Consider the following 12,605-nt stretch of genomic DNA (forward strand, 5'->3'; position numbering starts at 1 on the left):
TCAACCAGCATGAGGGTCCCGATTCCCAGTGTGAGCGCACCACCCCATCCTAAGTTGCAGCCCTGGAAGCTTCTTCCGGCCCCCTGCTGAACTGCGGGGATGAGGGGGTGCACAGGGCATTTAATAAGAAGCTGAGAGTGAAGCCAGCCCTGCAAGTCTGCTTCGTTTTCTTTAGCAAGTGGGATTTTAGAGCATTGATTATAAAGCTGGGGGGCGGGGGGCAGAGGAGGAGACCAGAACTTCCAGGCAGTTCTCAAGTCTCTGCCGCCACACCCGCCTCCCGGGGGTCTGCAGGGACTGTGGGTTGGTTTCCGGGGGTTGGGAGAGGCTTGGAGCACAGGTTCGGCCCGTGCTGCGTCCGTGTGGTGAGACGGGAGGGCACTGGGAAGAGCTGTCTGACTCACCGCAGCCTTGTTGACCGGGTTCTTCCCTGGGCACAGGTTCTGCCTGGAGTACTGACACCTCAGGAAGGACAAGCAGCTGGCTCGTTCTCCGCAACCTCACGCCCCAGGTACAGGCACCCGGTGGGGGCGTCGCCAGGCCTGAGGGCCTTGTCGGTGACCCGAGGCCTCACTCAGGGCCCAAAGGCAGCGCCGGCAGCAGGGGTCGTTTAACCATGTTCCTGGTGCATTGTTTACCTTTCACTCTTCCAAGGCTTAAAGAGTGTCCCCTTATAAACAGAATTGCTCACCTGTACCCACTCCAGAACGATTTGGCCTGTGCTCACCTTTCCCAGGGTCGGGGGCCGCGAGGCTCTGTGTGATGTGCTCTGGCGAGAGGGGGTCGGAACCAAAGCAGGGTTTCCTCCTTCTTCTGTTAGCCCAACTCAGAAACTATAACTGAAATGTCCAAGATTTTAAATTACACAGTAAGTTACAAGGTGCAAAAGGTTAATACCATAATCATATAGTAAGCCCTTTCAAGGACAGACATCTTCCCAAGGTACCGTGCACCTGGATTTCATAAACGTGTGTAGTGAAGAATTCCCAGGACACGTGTTACCGCCCCTCTGCTTCCTCAATCAGATCGATGGCTCCACCCTGCGGACGCTGTGCTTGCAGCACGGGCCTCTCATCACATTCCACCTGAACCTAACCCAAGGCAACGCCGTGGTCCGGTACAGCTCCAAGGAGGAAGCCGCCAAGGCCCAGAAGTCCCTGCACATGTATGTCCCTCCCCTGCCCCGCGCGGCCCTGGCTGCGGCCCAGTGGTGCCGGGGCTGGGCGTTGTGGGCGAGTCCTGGGGCCGCAGCCACAGAGCACCACGGGCGGGCGGGAAGTCCGACGTGGTGTGGACAGGGTCGGCTGCCCCCGGGGCCTCTCTCCTCGGCTTGCACTCGGCTGGCCAGTCCTGTGTCCTCAAGTCTCTCAGCCTGAGTGTGTCTGTGTCCTGACTTCCTCTCCTTCTAAGGACACCAGTCTAAGTGAATTAGGGCCACCCTCCTGACCTCATATTACCTTAATTCCCTCTTTAAAGACCTCTTTCCAAATACAGGCACAGTGAGGTCTTGGGGCTTAGGGCTTCAACATATGAATTTGGGGGGACACAATTCACCCCGTAATAGGTGTCTTGTGACGTGTCGGTTTCTTCTGCTGCTGAAGTGCCGTGGCTTGGCCCCCACCACCCAGTAGGGAAAGGGTCCCCCAAGAGAGCAGGTGTAGAGCCCAGTGATAGAAGATGCTCTGTCCATAGATATCTCCAGGCATGCGACACATTCAGGCCCACTGCTGGGCCATGTAGTGGGCCTTGCAGCGGGCCTTGCAGCCAACTCCTCTCCCCTGACTAAAGGACGCTTTTGATGAGATGTGTGAATAGACCTACTCAGTGACATCACTTGGGGTGTGGGCCCTAGAAGTTAATCATTCCTATTTTTAGCCCAGGGTATAAATTGCACTGACCCTAAATGATGCCCAAGTTTAATGGTCCATTCATGCACTTCCTTAAGAATGTGCTCTCTGCACCGACACAACATAGCTGCTAGAATTCTAAAGTGAGAAAAAGGGTCATGATCTGGCCTTGGAAATAGCTATACTAAAACGTGAACTGCAGGACCATTTCTGGGCGGCCTGTGACATGAAGCCTCCAGCTGCCCTTTTCCCATTTTTTAAAAACAAGGGAACGCCAACGAGGTGAACACAGGAAGACACAGAGCTGCTCCGCTCACATGACCCCTGTTCTGCTTTTTTTGTTTGTTTGTTTTGAGTTTTTGTTTTGAGATGTAACTGGCATACAACAGCGTGTCAGTTTAGAGTGTAGTGTTGATTTGACACATTTATATATTGCAATATGGTTACCACCGTGTGAGCTAACACCCACATCAGGGCACATGATTATTATTTCCTTTTTGTGGTGAGAACATTTAAGATCTACTGTCTCAGCAACTTTGAAGTAAAGGATACAGAATTGCTAACTGTAGTCACCACGCTGTACACGAGCTCCCCAGAACTCACTCATCTTCTAACTGGAAATTTGTACCCTGAGACCAACCTCTCCCCATTTCCCACCCACAGCCCCTGGTCACCACCATTCTACTCCCGAATGTTTTGACAAGTTTGGCGTTTTTAGATTCCGTATATGATTAATATCATGCAGTATTTATCTTTGACTTATCTCACTTAGCCTAAGGCCCTCAGGATTAATCCATGTTGTTGCAGGATTTCCTTCTTTCTCATGGCTGAATAATATTCCAATGTGTCTGTTTGTATCTGTGTGTGCGTGTATATGTGTGTGTGTATATATATGTGTGTGTGTGTGTGTGTGTGTGTGTGTGTGTGTGTGTATATATATATATATATATATATATAACATCTTCTTTATCCACTGATTTGTTGACAATTAGGTTGTTTCCATATCTTGACTATTTAAGTAATGCTGCAGTAAACATGGGAGTTCAGATATCTATCTCTTCAATAGCCTATTTTCATTTCCTTTGGATATATATGCAGAAGTGGGCTTGCTGGATCGTATGGTTGTTCTAGTCTGAACTTTTTGAGGAACCTCTATACTTTTTCCACAGTGGCTGCACCAATTTACGTTCCCACCAACAGTGTAGGAGGGTTTCCTTTTCTCCACATCCTCACCAACACTTGTTATTTCTTGTCTTCTTGATGATAGCCATTCTAACTAGTGTGAGGTGATACCTCATTGTGGTTTTGACTTGCATTTCCCTGATGATTAGTGATGCTGAGCATCTTTTCATGTGTCTGTTGGCCATTTCTGTGTCTTCTTTGGGAAGATGTCTATTCAGTTCCTTTGCCCATTTTTTAATCAGATTGTTTGAGGTTTTTTTGTTATTGAGTTATATGAGTTCTCTATATATTTGAGTTACAGGATATTCTCTATATCAGATAGATGGTTTGCAAATACTTTTCCCATTTTATAGGTTGTCTTTTCATTTTGTTGATGGTTTCCTTTGCTGTGCAGAAGCTTTTTAGTTTGATGTAGTCCCACTTGTTGATTTTTTCTTTTGTTGCTTGTGCTTTTGGTGTCATATCCAAAATTTTGTTGCCAAGACCGGTGTCAAGGAGTTTTTTCCCTATGTTTGCTTCTAGGAGTTTTATGGTTTCAGGTCTTATGTTTAAGTCTTTAGTCCATTTCAAGTTAACTTTTGTGAGTGGTGTATGGTAGGGGTCCAGTTTCATTTTTTTGCATGTGGTCATCCAGTTTTCCCAACACCATTTATCGAGGGGACTATCCTTTCCCCATTGAGTATTCTTGGTGCCCTTGTCAAATATTAGTTGACTGTATATGTGGGGAATCTATTTCTGGACTCTCTATTCTGTTCCATTGGTCTATGTATCTGTTTTTATGCCAGTACCATACTGTTTTGATTACTGTAGCTTTGTAGTGTTGTTTGAAGTCAGGAAGTTTGATGCCTCCAGCTTTGTTCTTTCTCAGGATTGCTTTGGCTATTTGGGGTCTTTTGTGGTTCCATATGCATTTTAGGATTGTTGATACATTGCTATGAAGAATGCCATTGGAATATGATAGGGATTGCATTGAATCTATAGATGGCTTTAGGTTGTATGGACATTTTAAGAATATTTTTAATTCTTTCAATCCATTAATACAGGATGGCTTTCCTTTTGTATCTTCTTCAATTTCTTTCATCAAAGTCTTGTAGTTTCCATGGTACAGATCTTTCACTTCCTTGGTTGAATTTATTCCTAAGTATTTTATTGTTTTTGATACTATTGTGAATTGGATTTTTTCTTTATTTCTTTCTCAGATATTTCATTGTTAGTGTATAGAAAGAAATGCAACTGCTTTCTGTGTGTTGATTTTATATTCTGCAATTTTACTGAATTCTTGGATTACTTCCAACAGATGTTTGATGGAGTCTTTAGGATTATCTCTATGTAAGATGATGTCATCTGCAAATAAATTTTACTTCTTCCCTTCCAGCTTGGATACTTTTTATTTCTTTATCTTGCCTGATTGCTCTGGCTAAGACTTCCAATACTATATCGAAAAGAAGAGGTGAGAGTGAGCACCCTTGTCTCGTTCCTGACCTTAGAAGAAAAGCTTTCAACCTCTTACCATTGAAAATGATGTTAGCTTTGTGTATATGTATGGTTTTTATTATGTTGAGGCCTGTTCTTTCTGTACCCTATTTGTTGAGGAGTCTTCATCATGAAAGGATGTGGTGTTTCGTCAAATGCTATTTCTACGCCTGTTAAGATGATCACATGATTTTGATCTTCCATTCTGTTAATGTGGTGTATCCCATTTATTGATTTACATATGTTGAACCACCACCCCTGCCTGAATCCCAGAGATAAGTCCCACTTAACCGGCGTGTACTTTGTTGAGAATTTTTACTTTTTTGAGAATGTTTGCATCTATATTCATTTATATTGGTCTGTGTTTTTTGTTTGTTTGTTTTTGTGTGTGTTTTTTGGGGTTTTGTTTTTTGTTTTGTTTGTTTGTTTGTGGTGTCCTTATCTGGCTTTAGTATCAGGGTAATATTGGCCTTATAAAATGAGTTTGGGAGTGTTCCCTCCTCTTCAGTTTTTTGGAAAAGTTTGAGAAGAATTGATGTTAATTCCCCTTTAAGTGTTTGGTAGAATTCATCATTGAAACCATCTGTGGTCCTGGGCTTTTCTGTATTGGGAGTAATCAGCTGATTATTGATTCAACCTCCTTACTCATTATTGGTCCATTCAGATTTTCTATTTCTTGATGATTCAATTTTGGTAAATCATATGTTTCTAGAAATTTGAACATTTCTTCTAGATTATCCAGTTTGTTGGCACATCCTGTGTATTTCTGTGGTATCAGTTGTAATGTCTCCCTTTCATTTCTGATTTTGTTTATTCGTGTCTTCTTTTTTTCTTGGTTAGTCTAGCTAAAGGTTTGTTAATTCTGTGTATCTTTTCAAAAAACCAGCTCTTATTTTTATTGCTGTCCTGCTCTTTTAGGTGTGTTCTGGGAAACACTACCATCTTGGCCGAGTTCGCTGGCGAAGAAGAAGTGAACCGTTTCTTAGCCCAAGGCCAAGCACTGCCACCCACCTCCAGCTGGCAGCCCAGCGCTGGGACCAGCCAGACGCGGCTGGGCGCCTCGGGCAGCTCCCACGGCCTGGTGCGCAGCGACACTGGCCACTGGAACGCCCCGTGCCTGGCAGGCAAAGGGAGCAGCGACCTGCTGTGGGGCGGGGTCCCCCAGTACTCCAGCAGCCTGTGGGGCCCCCCCAGTAGTGACGACGGCAGGGTCATTGGAAGCCCCACCCCGCTGAACACTCTGCTTCCCGGCGACCTTCTCAGTGGGGAGTCCATCTAGCCCAGAGAGGCCGCATGGGCGCCGCAATCATCAGCACTAGGAAGAAACGCTGACCCTTTCCAGTCCGGGCGTCGCTGAGGACCCCGCTTGACCCGAGCAGCCCGGCAGCCCTTTCGAGTACCTCTGTCCAGTACTGAAGACGAACCTTGGCCGCAGTCCTTGCGAACTGTTCCCAAGACAGTGCGGGCTGCGCTGGGTCAGTGTCATGTGTAATGACAGGATGCTTCTCACAGCTTTTTATTTTGTGTCGTCTTATGTTTGTATGGTGTGTTGTCATTTTGATTTTTTAAGTATAAAAGCTGCTTAGAATAGTTCTATCATGAAGGGCACTTTTCAGATTGTGGGCTGGAAAGGGTTATTTTATCAAGGGGGGGGGAGGGAGGGAGGGAGACGAGAAAGCCTATTTAAAACGAGCCTGTGACGATTATGCACATTACCAGAGGCGGACCCCGTAATCAGGGGGAGCTGGCGTCCATCACTGGGACGCGGTCCTGGCGGCCCAGACCAGTGAGCCGAGCGGAAGGAGCGGTCTGCGATCTGTTCTCTGTTCCCACGGATCCGCCTATGCACATTACCCTTGTTTCATTACTTTTTCATGTCATTTTTTTTAATCCCAAAAAATATTTTTTAAAAGTTAAAAAAAATAGACATATCAAACATGCAAATACTTGAATCCAGCAGGCCAATAATGAAATGTGAACACTTTCTAAGTCTAATTCTACACTTCCAGGTTGGCATCAGTACGCAGAAACAGGCTCTAGGAAAAATTTCTAAGTTCACAGCCTATGTGTGTGTGTGTTGAAACAGAAGCACGTGTGTGTGTGCGTGCGTGTGCGTGCACACTTTCTGTGTTCGTGTGTTAAGTGTGTGAGGGATTTAACTGTGGGTTTTCCCTTTTATTCAGTATGTGCTTTTTTTTTTTGGCGCATTGGTCAAACGTTTGTTATTATTAGCTTCTAACTTTGCACTGAGTGTCCCTGCCCTTCCTTTAGCTAATCCTATACATTAAAGAGAATTCATAGGACAGGGCCGGTGACAATTCATGTGTAAATGTTTACTCAAGGACTCTGTTATTGCGTTTAAAAATTACAGTGTATATCTCTGGAGAAATAATATGTATATCTACCTTTAGCAGCTTTTTATTGTGGACTAATGCAAGAAGATTATTACCAGAGTATTGCACCATTTTTCCATTTGGAATATAAAGTTAAAGAGAAAAAAACTCTCATTGAACTGTGGCCATAGATACTTGTAGAGGGTGGATGGTTCCGCAGGAGGAACGGAAACAAGCACTTGGACGTGGGTTGTGACTGCTTTCGGAGGAGCCCGAGGTGAGGGCTCCCACCTGTTTACAGACCTTTTTTTCTCCTTCAGACTTTAAAATAAAAAAATTTTAAAAAGGAATTTAAAAAAAAAAAGAAAAAAAAAAGACTTCCGTCGTAAAGAAACCTATTTTCAGAATGCAGATCCGCTACTTCAGAGCTCTGGGATTGAACAGTGTTGTTTTCCCCTCCGGCCACCGTCGTGGACTCTGTCGACTGTCCCCTTCGTCCAGGTGACGAGTTGTGGTCACTGTCTTGCACACGCGGATGCGCTCTCAGGAAAGCCAGGGTTCCCGAGGGGCAGCTCCACACCATTTCATGTATTTTGTAACCCAACTCCTAGCACTGAAGATGTTATTAAAAAACAAACAAAAAATAAAGAAAAAAAAGAAAAAAGAGGAAAAAAAAAAAACGCAAAGAAGAAAGATACCTAATCTCTAACGTGTAGCAGTTACGTATGTACCAAATAATGGACTCAAAGGAAATAGATGTTCGAAGAGTGCTTTATATATTAAAAATTGCTTTATGTTTTAAAAATGATCAATGTTTTGATTGTTTTGCAAGAAAGAAAGACAATGGAGTAACATACCCTTGAGTATGTTTAAAAAAATATATGAACATGTGCTCCCTGCCTGCTTGATCAGGAAACTTGTGCATTACATTTTTTTTAATTAGCTTTTTAATGGTTTTATCAAAACAAAACAAAAACAAAAAAAACAAAAAAAAAAAAGAAAAAAAGTTCCTGCAAAATTGCAGATCAACAAAAGCTGGTTTTATAGAGGATCATGAACTATGCACAAACTGGTTCAAGACTTTTTTCTCAAGTTCAGTAGTGTATTTAGCTAAACAGACCTTCCTCAGAGTAAGTGCATCTCATTGCCATTACATGCGTTCTGTATATTTGGTGTACACGTCCCTGCGTATGTACACCAAATATACGTGCGTGCGTGCCCGTGTGCACCCAGACATACAGCTTCCCATGCTGCATTTAGCATCGAGTTGTAGAAAACTGATATTTTTAAATTGAGGATGGAAGTAAAGAACCTCTCTGTTTGTTTTTGTTTTTTGTTGGGGTGGGTTTGGTTTTTTTCTTTGACCTTTTATTTTGAATTAAAGATGTCTGTAACTCTGAGATTAAAAGACAAGTTTGTGGCTTTTAATGTTTTTCCTCATAGAATGTGATTGTTGAAGAAAATGCACCGAAAGTTGCTTTCAAAAGTACAACGCTTTGTTGAATCTTAATAAATTGCAATTTTTTTTCTTGCTGTTCAAATAAATGTGTTTTTTATTTTTCAAAGGTGGATGTCATCCAAATTCACTTTGTATGTGTTGGGAGAGAGAGTTGTCCTACTGTGTGTAAGAAATTCCCTGTGTCGTCTTATGCCATCCTCAGAGTTCATGTATATAATTAGATACCCTCCAAGTTTTGGTTGCTTGACTTGTGATCTTATCATTTGTTTTGTGGTTTTGCAGTCCACACTGAAATCTTATTACTAGTCGTCGAGAGGTGCAGTAGAGCCTAGGGGCTCTCCACCAGCCGCCCACCAGGACCCACCTGCTCCGTGCGGGAACCGGTGTCATCTGGGGCAGCCGTGGGACGTGGCCCCAGCCGAGGACCATTGCTCGCTCTCACCCATGACCGAGTCTGGGCGTAAGAAGTATTTGGAGAGAAGGGAGTAATGAAGGTCTTTTGGGGCTTCCATGGTGGCGCAGTGGTTAAGAATCCGCCCGCCAATGCAGGGGACAGAGGTTCGAGCCCTGGTCCGGGAAGATCCCACATGCCACACAGAGCAACTAAGCCCATGCGCCACAACTACTGAAGCCCACGCACCTAGAGCCCGTACGAGAGAAGCCACAACAACGAGAAGCCCGCTCACCGCAACGAAGAGTAGCCCCCGCTCACCGCAACTAGAGAAAGCCTGCGTGCAGCAACAAAGACCCAATGCAGCCAAAAATAAATAAATAAAAATTTTTTTTAAAAAAAAGGTCTTTTGTGTTTCCTAGACATGCATTTGTTTCGGTGAAGTAGCCTTAGCTAACTTTACAGAGCGTCTTGTACAAGCGCAGTTGAAGTGACGGCGCCGGGCAAAGCAGCAGCAGCCTTGTCCCCACGGGGTTCAGGCGGCAGTCAGGACACTCGGGTCTGGCTCTCAGGTCCACCCCTGGATCGCCTGCCATGACCTTAAGTAAGTTCAGCGCCAGTGCTCCTGTCTCGTCAGGATTGTAAAGACAGCCTCTTGAAAAGCAGCCAAAATGTCCTTTGTGACCCCTGCTCAGAGACCAGTAGAGTGAGTGTCTTTTTCTCTCCACTCCTAGGGGCCTCGGCCACGTTTTATCGAGAAGATAGGACCTGGGTTGGCCCCCGCAGGCGAGACGGCGAGCTCCCGGCTCTGACCGACCTCTTTAGAAAGCGGAGGAGGAAAGCACAGAAGGGCCATCATCCGGAGGAGAAACGAAAGGCTAGAACGAAACTCACGGAACTCAGAATGTGGACAGTCGAATGTACTTGACACCCTACCCTTGTACGCACCTGGAGACACCGACCCTGCCGGGGCTGTGAGCGGCCCTTCTGTAAGTGTTCGTTCGGTGCCCGTGAGTCCAGCGTCGCTACAAGGAGTGAGCCAGCCCCACACCTGCCTCTGGGAAAACAAGCCCAGTGCCTCCAGAACATCCAAAGGTTGAGGCAGCCTTCATGGAGGAGGTGGCACTTTCCTCCCAGGCCCGGGGAGAGTAGGGGACAGGTGGGGAACACAGCGTAAGCCGAGTGACCACCTCATGGCCTGGAGTGGAGGCGGCTCCTGGTACCCACAGGTGAAAAGGAGGCTCGGTGTCTGGGATCAAGAGAAAAATCGAGGCTCAGAGCTGCACTTTTTAAAAAAATCATTCTGGGGCTTCCCTGGTGGCGCAGTGGTTGAGAATCTGCCTGCCGATGCATGGGACACGGGTTCGAGCCCTGGTCTGGGAGGATCCCACGTGCCGCGGAGCGACTAGGCCCGTGAGCCACAATTGCTGAGGCTGCGCGTCTGAAGCCTGTGCTCCGCAGCGAGAGAGGCCGCGACAGTGAGAGGCCCGCGCACCGCGATGAAGAGTAGCCCCCGCTTGCCGCAACTGGAGAAGGCCCTCGCACAGAAACGAAGACCCAACACAGCCATAAATAAATAAATAAATAAATAAAAATTAAAAAAAAAAAAAGCAAGTCTTTAAAAAAAAAAAGATTATCTTAAAAAAAAAAAAATTCTGGTGACACCGTGGGAGAAGGCAAAGAAAGAAGGCAGGGTGCTCAATGGGTAGAAGCTTGATGTGCGAAGAAGGGACTGTTGAATGGAGAGGAGAGGCCAGGAGGGAGTCGTCCTGGCCAGCACTGATTCTAACCGCATAAACGACAAGATCCGAGGAGCTGAGCACGCGTTCACTCAGGAGGGCATTTCGAGAAGATTCTTTGCAGGAAGAGAACATATGGGGTGGATCAAGGAGAAACCACATAAGAGTCGTGGTGGAAACATGTAGTTAACTTACTAGCTTTACACATCAGTTTTCACCGCTTAGCTTGTGTGGGACCGTCCCCTGAATGGCAGCCCACGTGGCAGGCCTGGCCCCGGAGCCTGGATCCCCAGTCATCGTGAAAACCAGAAGCACATTTCCAAATGCTCCGTAAGTGCACAGAAGCCTCAGGCTTAAGTGACATTTCACTGGTTCTCCACCCTGGCTGCGTGTTAGAATTATCCAGAAAGCTTTTAAAATCCCAGTGCCAGGGCACATCTCAAACACATTCAACCAGAATCTCTGATTGTGGGCCCAGGCACCAGAGTTTTTAAATCTCCCCAGTTGGTTCCATTGAGCAGCCAGGGCAGAGGCGGTGTCAGAGGGAGCCTGTCATCAGGCTGAGACTGTCGACCGCCTACCCATTGGAATAGCCATTTCCAAGAGTTCAGTGCGTCTCATTTGGCAGTCATAGCTAGCTTTTTGCTTTTTTTTTTTTTTTTTTTTTTTCTTTTTAGCAAAACTACTATGTGCCAGGCAGGGTGCTAAGCACTGTGTAGGACTGTGTCTTGTTTCAACAGCCCCATGAGGTGAGGACTGGGGCTGGGAGAGACTGGGAGAGGTTACAGAATGTGCCCGAGGCCATGAGCCGATGAGGGTCAAATCCAGGCCCATCTGACTCCACAGCCATCGCTCGCTCGGTCAGCCCCACACAGGATCCACCACGGAATATTCCAGCTGGAGGACCTTGAGGCCACGTGTGTATCAGAAACAGCTCCGATGGGCGATAGGTGTGCCTGTAAAGAGACCTGGCTCGGACAGTAGCAGGGCTGGCGAGTCTGGAATTTGGACACGGCCAGGCAGGGTGGTGCCGCAGCTCCGGGCAGAATTTCTTCTCTGGAAAACCTCAGCCTTGCTCTTGAGGACTTTCGACTGATTGGATGAAGCCCACACACATCACTGGGGATAAAACCCTTAAAGCCAGCTGACTGTGGGTGCTGAGCACCTACAAGATGCCTTCATGGCAGCACCTCAGTTAGCGCTTGAGTCGATAGCCAGGGACACCAACTGACCATCACACGTGGCTTCTGCAGAAATACCTGCGGGCCTTTCTCCTGTTTGTCATCAGCAGCTCGGCCTGACCTCATAGTTGTTGCAAGGCGGGCGAAGTGGGCCTAGTCATAACAGGTGGCAGTGCCAGCTCAGACTGGACGCGGTCAGTTTATGTCCATCCGTCCAAAAGCGCATCGGTCCTCTTCACACAGAGGCAGACATCTGGGGGGTGCTGGCCCCTAGAGCCCAGGTGAGTGTCCCCACCCGACCTCACCCAGCGGCACTCATGCCCGGAGACACAGCCCAGGCCAGCTACTCGTAGAGGTCCTTAAGCACCTCCTGGCTGGGACCAGCCACAACAAGCCCAGGAATCCTGATCTGTCGGGCGCCCGAGAAAGTCAGGTGACGGTCTGCCCCTGGACGTCTGCCAAATGCAGGAGCACCCTGCGTGGGACCGTCCTCAGAAGAGGGACCATTTGGGGTTAGCGTGGGCCCAGCTGGGAGCACTGCTAATGGCAGTGGCATCTTCACTGCGGGGCTGGCCTGGCCCCCACAGGCCAGGTTTGCTCTCCCAGGTTCCCTGCTGGGATGAGGAGCGTGGGCCCATCGCTGCTCTCCCATCCTTTCCCACAGCGGCCGCTCCCCCAGCTCCTGCAGACAGCGGGCACTGGGGCTGTGACAGCTCCTTCCCCTCCTCCCCGCACCCTCTGGTCCACAGCATCCCACAGGCTCCTCAAGCTCAGCCTGGCAGGACCTGGGGTCACCCCCCCCACCAGTCACGGCAGCCAGACCCCGCTCCTGCCACAGGCCTGGGCGCTGGCTGCCCTTCTGCCTGCAGGCTCCTCTCCCCACGGCTTACTAGCAAATGACCCACCCCGGTCCCTCCCTAAATTCTCCCTCCACCCCCACCCCAATAACCACTAGTGCATCACTTCATCACCCTCCACACACCCCGTACTTGTCCAGCAT

General features: G+C 47.5%; 1 protein-coding gene across 7 annotated transcripts in view; it reads left to right on the plus strand.

Moving 5' to 3' along the window:
- TNRC6C (trinucleotide repeat containing adaptor 6C) overlaps positions 1-6,135 on the plus strand; it is an 87,161-nt gene extending 81,026 nt beyond the window's left edge. For 3 of the 7 annotated variants that reach the window (XM_036836832.1, XM_036836837.1, XM_036836834.1), the window contains 3 exons: positions 441-511; positions 1,026-1,165; positions 5,421-6,135. In XM_036836832.1, coding sequence (XP_036692727.1) covers positions 441-511; positions 1,026-1,165; positions 5,421-5,781 — 572 coding nt within the window. In that variant the 3' untranslated portion in view covers positions 5,782-6,135. The remainder of the gene's footprint in view (positions 1-440; positions 512-1,025; positions 1,166-5,420) is intronic. The other 4 variants (XM_036836835.1, XM_036836836.1, XM_036836833.1 and 1 more) reach the window with 2 other exon arrangements.
- Positions 6,136-12,605: the final 6,470 nt, after the last annotated feature.

The sequence above is a fragment of the Balaenoptera musculus genome, chromosome 20, assembly GCF_009873245.2.
Source record: "Balaenoptera musculus isolate JJ_BM4_2016_0621 chromosome 20, mBalMus1.pri.v3, whole genome shotgun sequence".
In the NCBI taxonomy this organism is placed as follows: Eukaryota; Metazoa; Chordata; class Mammalia; order Artiodactyla; family Balaenopteridae; genus Balaenoptera; species Balaenoptera musculus.